The sequence below is a fragment of the Macaca nemestrina genome, chromosome 19 (genome assembly GCF_043159975.1).
Source record: "Macaca nemestrina isolate mMacNem1 chromosome 19, mMacNem.hap1, whole genome shotgun sequence".
Taxonomy (NCBI): Eukaryota; Metazoa; Chordata; class Mammalia; order Primates; family Cercopithecidae; genus Macaca; species Macaca nemestrina.
Window position 1 is genome coordinate 43,147,428 of NC_092143.1, and position 15,010 is coordinate 43,162,437.

A 15,010-nucleotide genomic window follows, 5' to 3' on the forward strand; every position below is an offset into this window, starting at 1 on the left:
CAGTCTCCACTGCCTCTCCCCTGGGGCAAGGAGATGGCTTCCTGGTCTCTGCTTCCTCTCTTGCTGACCCCCCACCATAGCCTATTCTCTACACGGCATTCAAAGGGATCCATTCAACTGTGTGGCATGCCCCACACCAGAGCTTTGCCCTGGCCATTCCCTCTGCCTAACTCTTTCCCAGGTGGCCTCACTCTCACCTCCTTCAAATCCTCCCTCTGTTCCTCCCTCCCACCCTCCATTCCTCCCTCCCTCCCTCCCTTCCTTCCTACCCCCTCCCACTGCCACTCCCTCCTGTTTTCTTTCCTTTTCTCTCTGTTTTGTTGTTGTTGTTGTTGTTGTCTGTTTGTTTTGAGACAGGGTCTCACTCTGTTGCCCAGGCTAGAGTGCAGTGGTGTGATCTCAGCTCACTGCAACCTCCAGGTCCCGGGCTCAGGTGATCCTCCCACCTCAGCCTCCACAGTAGCTGGGACCATAGGTGCGCACCATCACACCCAGCTAATTTTTGTATTTATAGTAGAGACTGTGTTTCACCATGTTGCCCAGGCTGGCCTCGAATTCCTGGGCTCAAGCAATCCACCTGTCTCAGACTTCCAAAGTGCTGGGATTACAGGCGTGAGCCACAGTGCCCAAATCCTCACTGCTAAGTGAGCCTTCCCCACTCACTTCCTGCCTCCCTCATGCATGCATCACCTTCTAACATCCCATTTCCTTCTCCCTCTATTGTCTGTCTTTCCCTGTGAGAAACTGAGACAGAGATCATGGTTGTTCTGTTCTTGACTTTGCCCCCTGAGCCTACAACAGAGCCTGAGTGGATAAATGTTAGCTTTCATTCTATTTATTTTACTACCTAGCAGAAGAAAAGCAAATTTAAATAGTTACACTTTATGCTAAAAACCACCACCAAACAATGTCTAGGAGATCATTAAAATTTACAGATCATAAAACTTACATGTATGCTAGAAGTACAACTTTATAAAATATGTTTAAAAAAATGATGCACAAAAATTATATTAGTTGCCATAAAATGATGGAGTTTTTTTTTTTCCCATTTTTCACTTGTCTCAGTTTTTCCAGTTGCTACTTTCATAAAATAAAATGTTATCCTATTAAAAAATAATTGGTGGCCAGGCATGGTGGCTCATGCCTGTAATCCCAGCACTTTGGGAGGCCGAGGGGGGTGGATCCCTGAGGTCAGGAGTTCAAGACCAGTCTGGCCAACACAGCGAAACTCTGTCTTTACTAAAAATACAAAAAATTAGCCGGGCATGGTGGCAGGCACCTGTAATTCCAGCTACTCGGGAGGCTGAGGCAGGAGAATCACTTGAACCCGGGAGGCGAATGTTGCAGTGAGCCGAGATCACACCATTGCACTCCAGCCTCAGCAACAAGAGCAAAACTTCGTCTAAAAAAAAAAAAATGGCCAGTTGCATGGCTCATGCCTGTAATCCCAGCACTTTGGGAGGCCAAGGCGAGTGGATCACAAGTCAGGCGTTCGACACCAGCCTGGCCAACATAGTGAAACCCTGTCTCTACGAAAAATACAAAAAATTAGCCAGGCGTGGTAGCACGTGCCTGTAATCCCAGCTACTCGGGAGACTGAGGCAGGAGAATTGCTTGAACCTGGGAGGCAGAGGTTGCAGTGAGCCAAGAGCACACCATTGCACTCCAGCCCTGGCGACAGTGCGAGACTCCATCTCAAAAAAAAGAAAAAAATAAAATAAAAAGATTGGTAATTCAATTTCGGGCGCAGTGGCTCATGCCTGTAATCCCAGCACTTTAGGAGCCTGAGGCAAGTGGATCACCTGAGGTCAGGAGTTCAAGACCAGCCTGACCAATATGGTGAAACCCAGTCTTTACTAAAAATACAAAAATTAGCTGAGTGTGGTGGCGTGTGCCTGTAGTCCCAGCTACTCGGGAGGCTGAGACAGGAGAGTTGCTTGAACCCAGAAGCGGAGGTTGCAGTGAGCCGAGATCACGCCACTACGCTTCAGCCTGGGCAACAGAGTGAGACTCTGTCTCAAAAGAAAAAAAAAGAAAAAGAAAAAGAAATAAGGCAATGTGAATTAAAATGACAAGATGTCCCAAAATACTGGTGGTAGTGTGGATAACGGAAGATCTTTGGAGAGCAATTCAACAACAGCTATTAAAATTAATTTTACTTCTCAGCATCTAACTGAAGAAACACCGTTATTTGTGCAGAAGGAGGCATGTTCAACAGTATGTGTTGAAGTATCACATATTTCCAGGGGAAAATTTAGAAGTAACCTGAGTGCCCACCATTAAGCAAATGGTTAAATAAATCCATGCTATGGACAACTGGGCAGCCACTAAACAGAACACAGCAGATGTGCAAGCCCAGAAGAATCTCTGGGGCATGTGGGCAGGTGAAAAATGCAAGTTATTGAACAATATATCCACTGGCTGTGATATACGATTTGACAATATTGTATTTCTTCAAGTCATACATATGTCAGGAAAGGCATTAAAAAAGGCAAGGAAATGAACTCACCCATCTGATGGGAGGTAGGAGTAAGGGAGCAGAATGAGGTGGTAGCACAGAAGATTTTATTGGTAATATTTGAATTCTTATGTACCATGATAATGTATGCATAAAGGACTTATATAATTTAAAATAATTTTAGTCCAGGAGAATTTAATTATTAACATTTGAATTCTTGTGTACTATGGGAATGTATGCATAAAGTACTTTATGTATAACTTAGAATATATTTTTTAAATAAGGGGAAAATACCTAATAAATCCCCCATGCCGAACCACCCCGCAGTCCTCCTATAAACTCACTTCTTCTGTTAAGCCTTTCATGGGTGGTCCACCATTGAGTGCTTCCTCCTGTGAGCAAAGATATCAGGGAAAATGAATTTAAGGGCAGAAGGAAACGAAGAGATGGGATTTCTAAAAAAGGGTGAGGGAACAGTGAACAGGGAAGGCAGAATGAAAGGAGAGACGTAAAGGGAAAGAGGAGCAACGCGTTAGGAAAAGCCACTGAGCCAATCTGAACACTCTCACCCTATCCTATTCATTGCCACTTTGTAAAGTGCACCCCGTTGTAAAGATCACTGCATTTTGGATGAAACACAGGGCTTCCAAGTGCCTGAAAGCATCAAAATAGGGCTACAGGAAGCAATCTTCACTCTCACTGGCTCTTAGTTTGACCTCTTAACAAGAATTTACTGGAAACTGTGCCGTCATTAAACGTATCTGCTCTTCATAGGGTCCCTACATGTTATCTTTCCAAGAGACTGGAGCAGGGGCAGCAGGCTATGGAGGGGGGAAAGGAGACAGCCCTGCTCCCACTGTGGCAATCAGAGTGACGCATAGGCTGATGACCACTCCAGGCCCAGGCCCCGCACCTTTGCCTGCATCTCTAGCAGTGCGGCCTGTCCATCAGTATTTCTTACATTGCCTAAGTGAGTTCATGCTCGCCCAGAGTGGCATACTGCTTCCAAGCTTTCTGGTGATCCACCAGATCATCCACGAACATCACATGTGCCAACATTTTCCCCACTTACAACATCCTAATCTTTTCCCCAGAAGGTTAGTGGTCAACGAGATTTGGAGTCCCAGTTTTCTTTCTGCAGGAAATAAATCTATATTAACCACCCAACACCCAATCAGCCACGGCCTGTACAGAGCAGGAAACCACAAGTAGGTGGGGTAGGGATGGGGCTCCAGGGCCCAGGTCAGCCACCACCCAGCAGTGGGGTTTGGCTATGCTCCATCTCTGTGCCTCAGTTTCCCTCCTTTAGAATAGGGCTTTAGGCCGGGCGCGGTGGCTCAAGCCTGTAATCCCAGCACTTTGGGAGGCCGAGGCGGGTGGATCACGAGGTCAGGAGATCGAGACTATCCTGGCTAACATGGTGAAACCCCGTCTCTACTAAAAAAATACAAAAAACTAGCCGGGCGTGGTGGCGGGCGCCTGTAGTCTCAGCTACTTGGGAGGCTGAGGCGGGAGAATGGCGTGAACCCGGGAGGCGGAGCTTGCAGTGAGCCGAGATCACGCCACTGCACTCCAGCCTGGGAGACACAGCGAGACTCTGTCTCAAAAAAAAAAAAAAAAAAAAAAAGAATAGGGCTTTAATCCCTCTTCCACCCAAGGATAGAGTGACAGTGGGGACTTCCAATCTATTGGACAGCAGCTGCTCCTGAAACATGGGAGAGGGGTACAATGCAAAATATGGGGGAGAGGTGTGATGTTAAACATAGGGAGGGGTGTGGTGTTAAACATAGGGAGGGGTGTGGTGTTAAACATGGGGGAGGGGTGTGGTGTTAAACATGGGGGAGGGGTGTGATGTTAAACATGGGGGAGGGGTGTGGTGTTAAACATGGGGAGGGGTGTGGTGTTAAACATGGGGAGGGGTGTGGTGTTAAACATGGGGGAGGGGTGTGGTGTTAAACATAGGGAGGGGTGTGGTGTTAAACATGGGGGAGGGGTGTGGTGTTAAACATGGGGAGGGGTGTGGTGTTAAACATGGGGGAGGGGTGTGGTGTTAAACATGGGGGAGGGGTGTGGTGTTAAACATGGGGAGCGTGATGTTAAACATAGGGAGGGGTGTGGTGTTAAACACGGGGAGGGGTGTGGTGTTAAACACGGAGGAGGGGTGTGGTGTTAAGCATGGGGAGGGGTGTGGTGTTAAGCATGGGGAGGGGTGTGGTGTTAAACATAGGGAGGGGTGTGGGTTAAACATGGGGGAGGGGTGTGGTGTTAAACACGGGGGAGGGGTGTGATGTTAAACATGGGGGAGTGGTGTGGTGTTAAACATGGAAGAGGGCATATGATGTTAAACATGGGGGAGGGATGTGGTGTTAAACATGGGGGAGGGATGTGATGTTAAACACGGGGAGGGGTGTGGTGTTAAACACGGGGAGGGGTGTTGTGTTAAACACGGGAGAGCGGTGTGCTGTTAAACACGGGGGAGGGGTGTGGTGTTAAACACGGGGGAGGGGTGTGCTGTTAAACACGGGGGAGGGGTGTGGTGTTAAACACGGGGGAGGGGTGTGGTGTTTAACATGGGGGAGGGGTGTGGTGTTAAACATGGGGGAGGGGTGTGATGTTAAACATGGGGAGGGGTGTGGTGTTAAACATAGGGAGGGGTGTGGGTTAAACATGGGGGAGGGGTGTGCTGTTAAACACGGGGAGGGGTGTGCTGTTAAACACGGGGAGGGGTGTGGTGTTAAACACCGGGAGGGGTGTGGTGCTAAATATGGGGAGGGGTGTGGTGTTGAATATGGCATCCAGAAAATTTTGGCAAACTTAAAACACACATTGTCTCGGTTATTCACCTAAGGAACAGGAAAACTGATCTATCTAGCTATCTCATCTATCCATTATCTATGTATCATCTATCTGTCCGTCTATCCATCCATCCATGCATCCATCCATCCTTCCTTTCTTTCCAGTTGTTACTGGGAAGGACGAGAGGAACACACGTGTACAAACATCATGAGATATTTTCTCCCTGAGTGTCAACTGTCATTTCTCAGATCCCAAAAAATGACCTCACCAGCTGAAGAGCAACATTCCTCTCCACTCCCTCAGGTCTTCTCAAGGTTTCCAAGATTCTTAACAAATTTTCTCCCCAGAAACATCAAAACACCACACAGGCAGACAGGAACATTCCCTGAGTGTTTTGTTTGTTTGTTTGTTTGTTTGTTTCTTTTTGGCTTCCATTTAAACTATTCATCAGATTTAAAAAAAAAAAAAAAAAAAGCCAAAGTGCTTTAGCAGAAATATTTCCCATAAAGCTGCGTTAATAGAGAAATTTTTTTAAAAAGTGTCTTATGTAGACACAGCTAACGCTGGCCTTCCTGAGAGTTGGCCACAGCCGTCCGTCCTCCAGAGTCGGTGCCCCAGGTGTGTGTGCGGCTGTGGGGAGCGGGGAGGCAGGGGCGCGGTAGGGGCAGGATTGAAACATCCTCCCTTTCTGGCAGCAGGCAGGCCCGCAGGCCCCGGAAACCTGCCAAGTGTCTGCATTCTTTGAGGGAATTCCAGAGCATGAAGAAAGTTTAGAGAATGCATCCAAATGTCATACCCCACAGGTGTTCTCCACACCACACTTTACAGCAGACGTCAGTCTGAAAGCCCCTCCACAGCCTTGCCTTGCCCGCCACACAGATGGGGGCATCCAAGTGTGAGTCAGGCCCCACTGATCCCAAGAGCTGGTGCCAGAAGCACAGGGCCCAGACTGAAAGCGCTGGGAGGGCCCCTCCTTTCAAAACTATGCCCCTGCTGGCTGCTCTGGGCACAGAAATTCTACCATCAGCCACGCATTCCTCTGGGGTGAAGCTTCGAGGCTTCCTTGGCTCCTCCAGGTAGAGCAAATTTCAGCTGGAGGAACCTTTGGAGGATGCCCTGCTGCAGGCCTGGATGCCACACAGCTGAAGAGGCAGGCAGCCCACAACAGGGGGTACCCAGCCAGCCCATATGCCCGTCCACAGGCCCTGCTCCTGGGGAAGTCAGCTCTAGGGGCTTCCAGGGGACTGCAAAAGTTGGTTCACTTAGTTCTTGCCCTAGACAATCTAAAGAGGTTAATTTCCCTCATAATTTTCCAATCTCTCCTAATCTTCCTCCTCCTTCCACTCCAGATCATGGTACTGTGAGCTGTGCAATAAACATAGTTTATATCAAAAAAAGGGATTGTGCAAATAAGTGAATGCACCACCAGACGAGACCCTCCATGGAGTCAGCTGTAGACCGCCAGGCCACCCAGCCGCCACCTTGCTCCTGCATCCTCAAGGACTTTTCTCCTGTATCATAGCCACCCTCTCCCATATCCTTTTGTCCTTTCTTGGTCATTTCAAGATCCATGAAGATGGATCTGAGTTTCATGACCTGCTCTCCTCCTGGCCTCTCCCTCTCCCCCACACACTCCCATGCTCACACCCAGCCCAATCCTGACCCATGACTGCATTCCTCCACCTCTGATTTCAAACACGCCACTCCTGGACACATGCCACACTCCCAGCATCTTTCTAGCTCAGTCTCTCTGCTACCAGGATTACAACATTTCTTTGGGTGGCCTCCAATCCACTGACCCTACCACCCGTCAGCCTCCACTACCACCTCAGGTACCCACTCCCATCCTGACCTGCTTCAGCATCCAGGTGACTCACCATCATCACTCCTGTGCCTCCCTCACCCCTCTCTCCTCCACTGTACTCCCTGGAGAAACCTCCATCCTGGTTAAAGTCATCTTTGTAACTCTGCCTCTGCACCTTCGTGGCTGCAAGTAGCTGGAGAGAAACCACAGCTGTGCTGCAGGAGTTATTTTAGATGCGTGGCCGCATGCCTGCAACTCCCTCCTGTTATTGTGAATGAACCGCTGGGGGCTGGGGATAGGCCAGGGCCCCAGCAACCCCTGACTTGCCCCTGGATTGAACACACAGGTCAATGCTCCTATTTTGACCTTATTTCCCCAAATACCACCACATACCTCTCCCCTTTACAGCTAAACTCCTCAAAACAGTTGTACTATTCTGCTAGTCTCCAGGCCATCTTCTTCTGTTCCTTGAGCTGGCCACAGGCAAGCTTCTGCCTTCACCACTCAGCCAAAACTCCCCCGTCAGGCTCCCCCTGCTCAGTCAGCCATTGTCAGTCCCTCTTACCCGGCCTGGCAGCGGCCTACAAGGCAGTCTCCCCACCCCATTCCCTCGACGCCCCTCCTGGGCTCCAGCACTCCGCCTGGCCTGGTTCCCTCCTGCCTCACTGGTCTCTTGGCTCACTTCTCCTCACATCCTTTCTTCCTCATGTGGGGCCATTCCAGGGCTCAGGCCTCCCACCTCCCGACGACACAGTCCCCATCATCCCTGTGACTCATCTCCGCAGCTCTCCCTCCTTCACCCTCTGCTCCAGCACCCTGGCCTGCTGGCTGGGCCTGGAATCTTCTTCCAGCCCAGGCCTGGCACGGGCTGTTCCTTCTGCCCGGATGTTCCTCTCCGGATATCTCCACTACTCACCCCTCCCTCCCCTCCGTGCCAGCTTCCCTGACTACCCCACTTAAAACTGCAAGCCCCTCCTGCTCCTCCTCACTCCCCATTCCATTTTCCAGCTTTACTTTTCCCCATCGCAATGATCACCCATGACTAGAATACACATTCCATGAGGGCAGGGCTTTGTTGCTCAATCCTAGATATGAGTCCTAGAATAGTGCCCAGCACAGAACAGAAGCTTGTTAAATACTCGTGGATTGAATAACAAACAAATTATAGGCTTACATTACTTGTGATTTTAGAACCTCAAGGACACTAAAGAAAGCATCACATCTATTTTTTTTTTTCTCCCTCAGGGCTATTTTCTGTCCCCTGCTTCCCAGTGGGGACAGGGCATGGGATTACTGTGGCTTCAGTATTTCCCAGAGTGACTCCCGGTCTGAGTTCCAGGAAAGCCAAAAGTTCGTTCTGGCTTCTAAAAAGCTAGGGGTCCCACCCAAAAAGTGAGCCTGGTAGTTGGACTCAGCCTTTTCCCAAAGCAGGGTGCACCCAGGTAGCTCACCTGATTGTCCCAGGAGTCCTGGGCTTGGAGATGGGATAACACGTACGAGAGGTGGATCCCCAGAACCCTGACTCCAGAGAGAGGGGACTGTCCTGTGCATGCTTGTGCAGGCAGCACTGACTCTCTGCAGCCTTTGTACTTCTTACCGTCTGACCTTCCAACATTCCCGAGGCAACAGCATAATCCCCGTTTGCCAGATAAGAAAACTCAGCCCCACAGATATTGAGGGTTCTGACCAAGGTCACACAGGCAGCTACAAGCCAATTTGGAACCAGCTCTTGAACAAAAATCTGCTGAGGATTTGTGGTGTTCGGCAAAGATACGCTTGATAGGGTCCCTATCCTGAATGCATTCATACTTTATTTGGGAGAAGCCAAGACTTTCAAATCTCAGCCCACAATCTTTCAGATGAGTCCATCTCCCCTCCAAGGTTAGGGATGCCACAGACTGAGGCAGGAGGGGGCAGGACCAACCCAGAACACTGGTTAGATTGCCTCATATGTCTAAGTATGTCTGGCATACAGAGCCCTGGTTGAGAAGCCCACAAGGCTCATTCCTTTGGCTGCCAACAACTGCTTGTATTTGAAATCAGAGAAAATATCCACAAGTTATAGTTCTTTGTTGGTGTGCATTACGGAGAAGCAAAACCTCCAGACGTTTTCTAGAACATAAGCTTATTGAGGACAGGGAACAGCGTACAGCACATAGTAGGTACTCAAGAGACGTGTGTTCAAAGACTTGTGGGCCTGGCTGGGCCCCAAAGCCTCAATGGATAGGGAGGAGTGGAGGTGGGTCAGAGGGTCTGCGTGCACAGCCAGGGCACCTCCTGCCTGGATCCCAAAGACCACCTGCCGGATTCTGGGTGCTCTGCTGGTTGGGACCATTCGTGCCTTGGCAGTCTAGTGTCAAGCAACTGGGTGCTGCCCAGAATTAGGGATCCCTGCATCATCCCCTCTGAATTTGCCAAGCTCCCCTAACCGCAGGCCAGCACTCACCTGGGAGATGTGGGACTGGGTCCTCTCGCTCTCGCCATCACCCTCCGTCTTGTCAGCCAGCAGCCCCTGCACCTGGTACTCCAGCACGTAGCTGTCGATGAAGCGCTCCAGCTCCTCGATCTCCTGGGAGCGGCTGCTCCCTGCCTCCGAGGAGGCTGACGCTGCAGAGGAGTTTTCCATCCTTCCGGTTCAGGGGCCTGGGCCGGGACTGGTGGGAAAGAAGACAGAGAACTCCGTGAGATGCTGCTGGAGGAGACGACGATGCCCACACCTGGGACACACCCTCTGCTCCTGGAAGCCTCTTCTTATCCATCATGGCGTTCTGTTCTTCCAATGACCTTGAGAAGTCAGTGGGAGGCTGGCTTGCCCTCAGCATAAACGATGTGCTGTAATTCCCACTGTGTGGGGCAGGAGACAGGCCCAGGGAATGCAGGTCACTTGTCTGATTGGCCAGCACAGGCACTGTGCAGTGTCAGAGTTAGTGTCTACCTAAGCCTTAATAGCTGGGAAAGGTAGAAGATGAACTCGGCCTACAGGCCAAGCCTCACTTCCTGCCTCAGATTTAACAGAATCTACCACAAAGCAGGATGAAATAAACCACAGAACCGAGATTGAGGGTGCACAATGGGGCCCGGGACACCAACCTCTGAGGGGCTCAGGTCCTCCAAGAAAATGCCTACTTATGAGGAGACTTTCTTTTTGGTCACCCGACTGTCCCCTAAATCAGTTGAAGCCTATAGGCTGTAACTTATAAGCAGGATTTTGCAGCCTTGCTCTGGTGCAGCTACTGGAACACACCTATGATGAGTCTGCAGGAGCGTGACTGGTTTTCACTGGTAGAACGAGAAAGGCTTGCTGCACTGTCCATGCTGCTATGGCCTAGCCACACACACTGCCTGGTCACCCTTACAGGGCCATGACTAACCCCATTGGCTCTCTGGCCCTCTCTCTAGGGCAGCGTGGCATAGATGACCAGCTGCTGCTGGAACACTAGCTAAAGTCCACCAACAGAACTGCAATCTCTGGAGCTGACATGCTCAACCCAGCCCTGCAGGGGCCCAGGTCTGCTGGGACCTCCCCACCACTGCCCTCTCCGCTCCCCGCTCCCTTGCTTTTCCCCGAAGCTCACATGTGACCCACCTGGGAGTGAGGAAAGCTAGAACCTTTCTCACCTCCAGGCCAAGGATCCTTTCCTTCCTGATAGGCTCCAGGCTAGATGGGAAGGGGCTTTAAAGCTTGTCTTGTGCCTCTTTTATTATCTGGAGACCTGTGCTCTCCATGGAAGATCCTGGTCTGCCAGAGAAAACAGTCTGCACATGCTTTTATTATCACAAATAGTAGGACAGCCTTCTATCAAACCACCACCACACGAAAGCACAGAGAAGGCCTGAATCCTGCACACACAGGGCTCTGAAGTCACACAGAGCAGCGTGAATGCTGCTGCCAGTAATAAAGGCGAGGTCCTAGCAGGTTTAATGGAGCATTTGAATTTCAAAACCTTGAACCTGAGAACCTTAACCCTGAGAACTTCTTTGGAACACAGTTATTTGCCAATAATCTAGGGTTTGTTGAGTGTTTAAACTGCAGTGAGTCCAAAGCAGGGCAAGAAATGGTATGCTGGGTTCCAGAAATGCTGCTGAGAACATGAATGTTGACTCCGCAACACCCTCACTGCCTTCTCCAAGGGTGAGGGAACGGAGAGGAAGAACTTCCCAGGGGAAGGAGAACTGCCCTGCTGCGCACACATCTTCCGCTGCTTTCCCGGCTCGTTTTTAGGCTTTTGGCTGCTGCAAGGGGCTCAACCTCCCTTGGACCTCAGGCCTGCTGCAGGGGGCTCTGAGGTGCTGCAGGGCCTTGCTCTGGGCCTCTGAGCTCAGCGGTCTTGGAGCTGGGTCTGTCCACCCATCCTAGAGGGAGGAATCAGAGGATTGGAGGTTTCAGGCCGAGGTGGTGCCCTTTTCAGAATGAGGAAACCAGATGTGGAGGCAGGGGTGGCAGCAGGTCTGCAGAGAGTCAGCTGTGATTGGGATATGCACATTTGGTGGCAAGGGCCACAGGCAGGGGCATGGGGGACGCTGTCCATTGCCCCTTCCTCCACCTGCCACTCAAAGCCTACAGGTCCTTACACCTCCCCATACCACCAGCACCCACCTTACCCCTCCCGCTCCACGGCTGCCCACACCTAAGTTATCCCCTGGCTACTCTGCTCCTTGTCCTGGGCATATGGTAGGTGTGGTAGGCAGAATTCTAAGACAGTCTTGGGTATACACCCTCTCCCAGTTACTCGCCAGGAGTCTAGATACTCTTGGGAAGGGATTTTGCAGACACAATTAAATCCCAAATTAGTTGACTTTAAGATAAGGAGACTATTCAGGAGGGCCTGACCCAAGCACCAGAACCCATTAAATCTGGGACTAGAGCTCAGAGACAGCAGAAGCCAGAGATCCAAAGCATGAGAAAGACTCAGTGCACTGTTGTTGGCTTGAAGGAGGAGGGACACACGGTAAGGCACGTGGGCAGCCTCTGGTAGTTGAGAGCAATCCCTGGTCAACAACTGGCAAGGAAGTGGGCACCTCATTCTACATCTGCAATGAAGTAAATTCACCCAAGAACCAATGAGCTTGGAAGCAGACTTTTCCTCCAGAGCCTCCAGCCAAGAATTCAACTTGGCTAACAACTTGACTTCAGACTCATGAGATGCTGCGCCAGACTTCTGACTTACAGAACTGTGAGATAATGGATGGTATTGTTTTATGCTGCTATTTGTAGTAATCTTTTAGGAAGCAATAGAAAATGAATACAGGATGCTCTTTCCTGCCTCTGTGCTTTTGCTCACACTGAACCCGTCACCTGGAGGCATTTTCTCCTTCCCTCTACCTGCCAAACCTAGAGGTTCTTATATGCACAGAAGGCCAGAGCATTGCCTTGGTTTCATGGCAGGCTACTAAGCAAGATTCACCCAGGGTTGGCTACGGGTATGAATACTGCAATTTCTGCTAAAAGTAGGAATGACGAGTGTCTGCTGTGCCTTTATCATGCCTCAGACACATCAGTACTTGATCTGCCTCCACTCACTTCACCTTCACAGCAACCCTATGGGATCAGCATAATTATGCTACTTAGAAGAGAAAAGGGAGATTCAGAGAGATTAAGTAACTTGCCCAAGTTCACACAGGAGAACTCCAGGTCTGCACGACTATGCCTATACCCCACTGCCTTCTCTCCATCCCCCTTCCTGGTGGCCTGCTCAGTCCCTCAGGCCACCTCCAAGCTCCCCAGTCTATACTGACTCTCCAGGGAGCAGTGAATTCTTCAAGTGCTGCACATGTGCTTATTCCCCAGCTGGGCACAGGTTCCGGAGAGCTGGCCCCATGCAGGCTCCGTGCCTGGCCCTGGGCAGCTGGCCTCCACTGGATGGGAATTACACTGCTGTTGTCCAGAGAGGGCTGAAAAGGAGTTGCCTGCAGGAGAAGTCAATACGCAAGGCCACACCCATTATTCCTTGAAGACTTCAGATCTTATCAAGGGCTTCCTGGCACACCTAGCAGGTGCAGTCAGGGAACTGGGTTTTGCAGGAACTCTACACGGAGCCGTTTTCGGGAGGATAGAGTGCCGGGCTCTGCCTGCAGAGGCAGCCTCTGGCCGGCTCTGCAGGGCTCTCCCAAACATGCCCGAGTGTCTCAGGGCTGTGTCAGGGTCCCGTGAGGGAGCCTGGGCACGGTCATCACCCCAAACCCATAATAGTTGCTGAGAAAGGGGACAGGATTGAGACCCATCCCAAACCTGCAGGAAGGAAGAGGACGCGCTCTGCAGGTGCCTCTTGTGTCCTCACGTCCTCTCGGCCATTCCTCCTACTCTAGTGTTTGCTACCCAGCCAGATTCATGTGGGGTAGTCCAGCAGCGCCTCACCTCAGCTGCCCCGGGGCCTCCTGCCCAGGCCTCCTCTGCAGTCAGGAGACGCCTGCAGGAAGCCCCTGGCCCCTGGCACCTGCAACCTGGAAGTATGAGGAGCTAGTGCCACATGCAGCTGCCCTCAGTGGGACAAATACTCCCCTCTTCAGTGTCTCAGACAATTCCAGGCATGCTCCACGTGGTCCCTCAGCAACTCCAAGTGGGGTGAGCCCCAGTTGCCCACAGTGGCCGCCAGATCCCTAGCCCCCCTTACTTGCCAGTCCTCCCCACCTTTTCACTCTCTCCCAGGGATTTCAGCTCCTCCAGAAACTCTCATTTTCCAGGGTGAACAGGAGAATACATCACTTCCCTGTTCCACAGTGGAGCCCAGCGAGGGAGTGGGGAGGCCCCTGCTTCAGAAAAGCGGGGAACATGCAAAGCACAAAATTTCTGAGCTTCACTTCAGTCACAAGAGAAGAAGAAGGAGCAGAGAGAGGGAGAGAGCGTGGCCCTCCTCTGCCTGTCCACCTCCACAGCTCTTAGCCTGGAAGTACAGCCAGGTGCTAAGGCCCTGAATTTTTTATTACGGTCAAATATATGCAACATAAAACAGCATTCAGCTGAGTGCAGTGGCTCATGCTTGTAATCCCAGCCCTTTGGGAGGCTGAGACGGGAGGATCACTTGAAGCCAGGAATTTGAGACCAGCCTAGGCAACATAGCAAGATCTTGTCTTTGCAAAAAATTTTTTAAAAATTAGCTGAGCATGGTCACACACACCTGTAGTCCCAGCTACTCAGGAGGCTAAGGCGGGAGGATTGCTTGAGCCCAGGAGTTTGAGGTTACAGTGAGCTATAATTGTGTTGCTGCACTCCAGCCTGGGTGACAGAGTGAGTTTCTGTCTGAAAGCAAAAACAAAATAAAACAACAACAACAAAAACAAACAAACAAACAAAAACCAACCAAACCAAACCAAACAAACAAATCAAAACCTTATAATCTTAACCATTTTTGAGTACATAATTCAGTGGCTTTAAGTACATTCATAATGTTATGAGCCATCATCACTATCTATTTCTAGAACTTTTTTATCAACCCAAACAGAAACTCTGTGCCCACTAAACAATTAACTCTTCCTCACCCTTCTCTCTAACCCCTGGTAACCACTGTCCTACCTTCTCTCTATGAATCTGCCTATTCTAGGTACCTCCTATAAGAGGAATCCTGCAATATTCGTCCTTTTATGACTGATTTATTTCACTTAGCATAACGCTTTCAAGGTTTATCCACATTGTAACATGAATCAGAATTTCATGCCCTTTTATGGCTGAATAAGACATCATATCACAATAGTACACTGTATATCTAGACCACATTTTATTTATCCATTCATCCATCGATGGACATTTGGGTTGTTTGCACCTTTTGCTGTTGTGAATAATGCTGCTTTGAACATGAGTGTACAAGGATCCATCTGAGTCCCTGTTTATTCTTTGGGGTATCCACCTAGAAAAGTTCCAACACATTTTTAAGGGAAGAAGATTGTGAAGGAATAGGGTAGAGCTTTCTCTGGCTGGTGGAGACACAGGGCAAAGGATGGTCTCCTCCAGGCTTGTT

The 15,010-nt window shown here is 50.3% G+C and overlaps 1 protein-coding gene across 8 annotated transcripts in view; it reads right to left on the reverse strand.

Moving 5' to 3' along the window:
* The window catches only part of LOC105489378 (cap binding complex dependent translation initiation factor), a 339,061-nt gene that overhangs the window by 242,794 nt on the left and 81,257 nt on the right, over positions 1–15,010 (reverse strand). For 5 of the 8 annotated variants that reach the window (XM_071085394.1, XM_011754132.3, XM_011754134.3 and 2 more), the window contains exons 2-3: positions 9,505–9,712; positions 2,803–2,850 (exon numbers count right to left, since the gene is read on the reverse strand). In XM_071085394.1, coding sequence (XP_070941495.1) covers positions 2,803–2,850; positions 9,505–9,684 — 228 coding nt within the window. In that variant the 5' untranslated portion in view covers positions 9,685–9,712. The remainder of the gene's footprint in view (positions 1–2,802; positions 2,851–9,504; positions 9,713–15,010) is intronic. The other 3 variants (XM_011754139.3, XM_011754136.3, XM_011754135.3) reach the window with 1 other exon arrangement.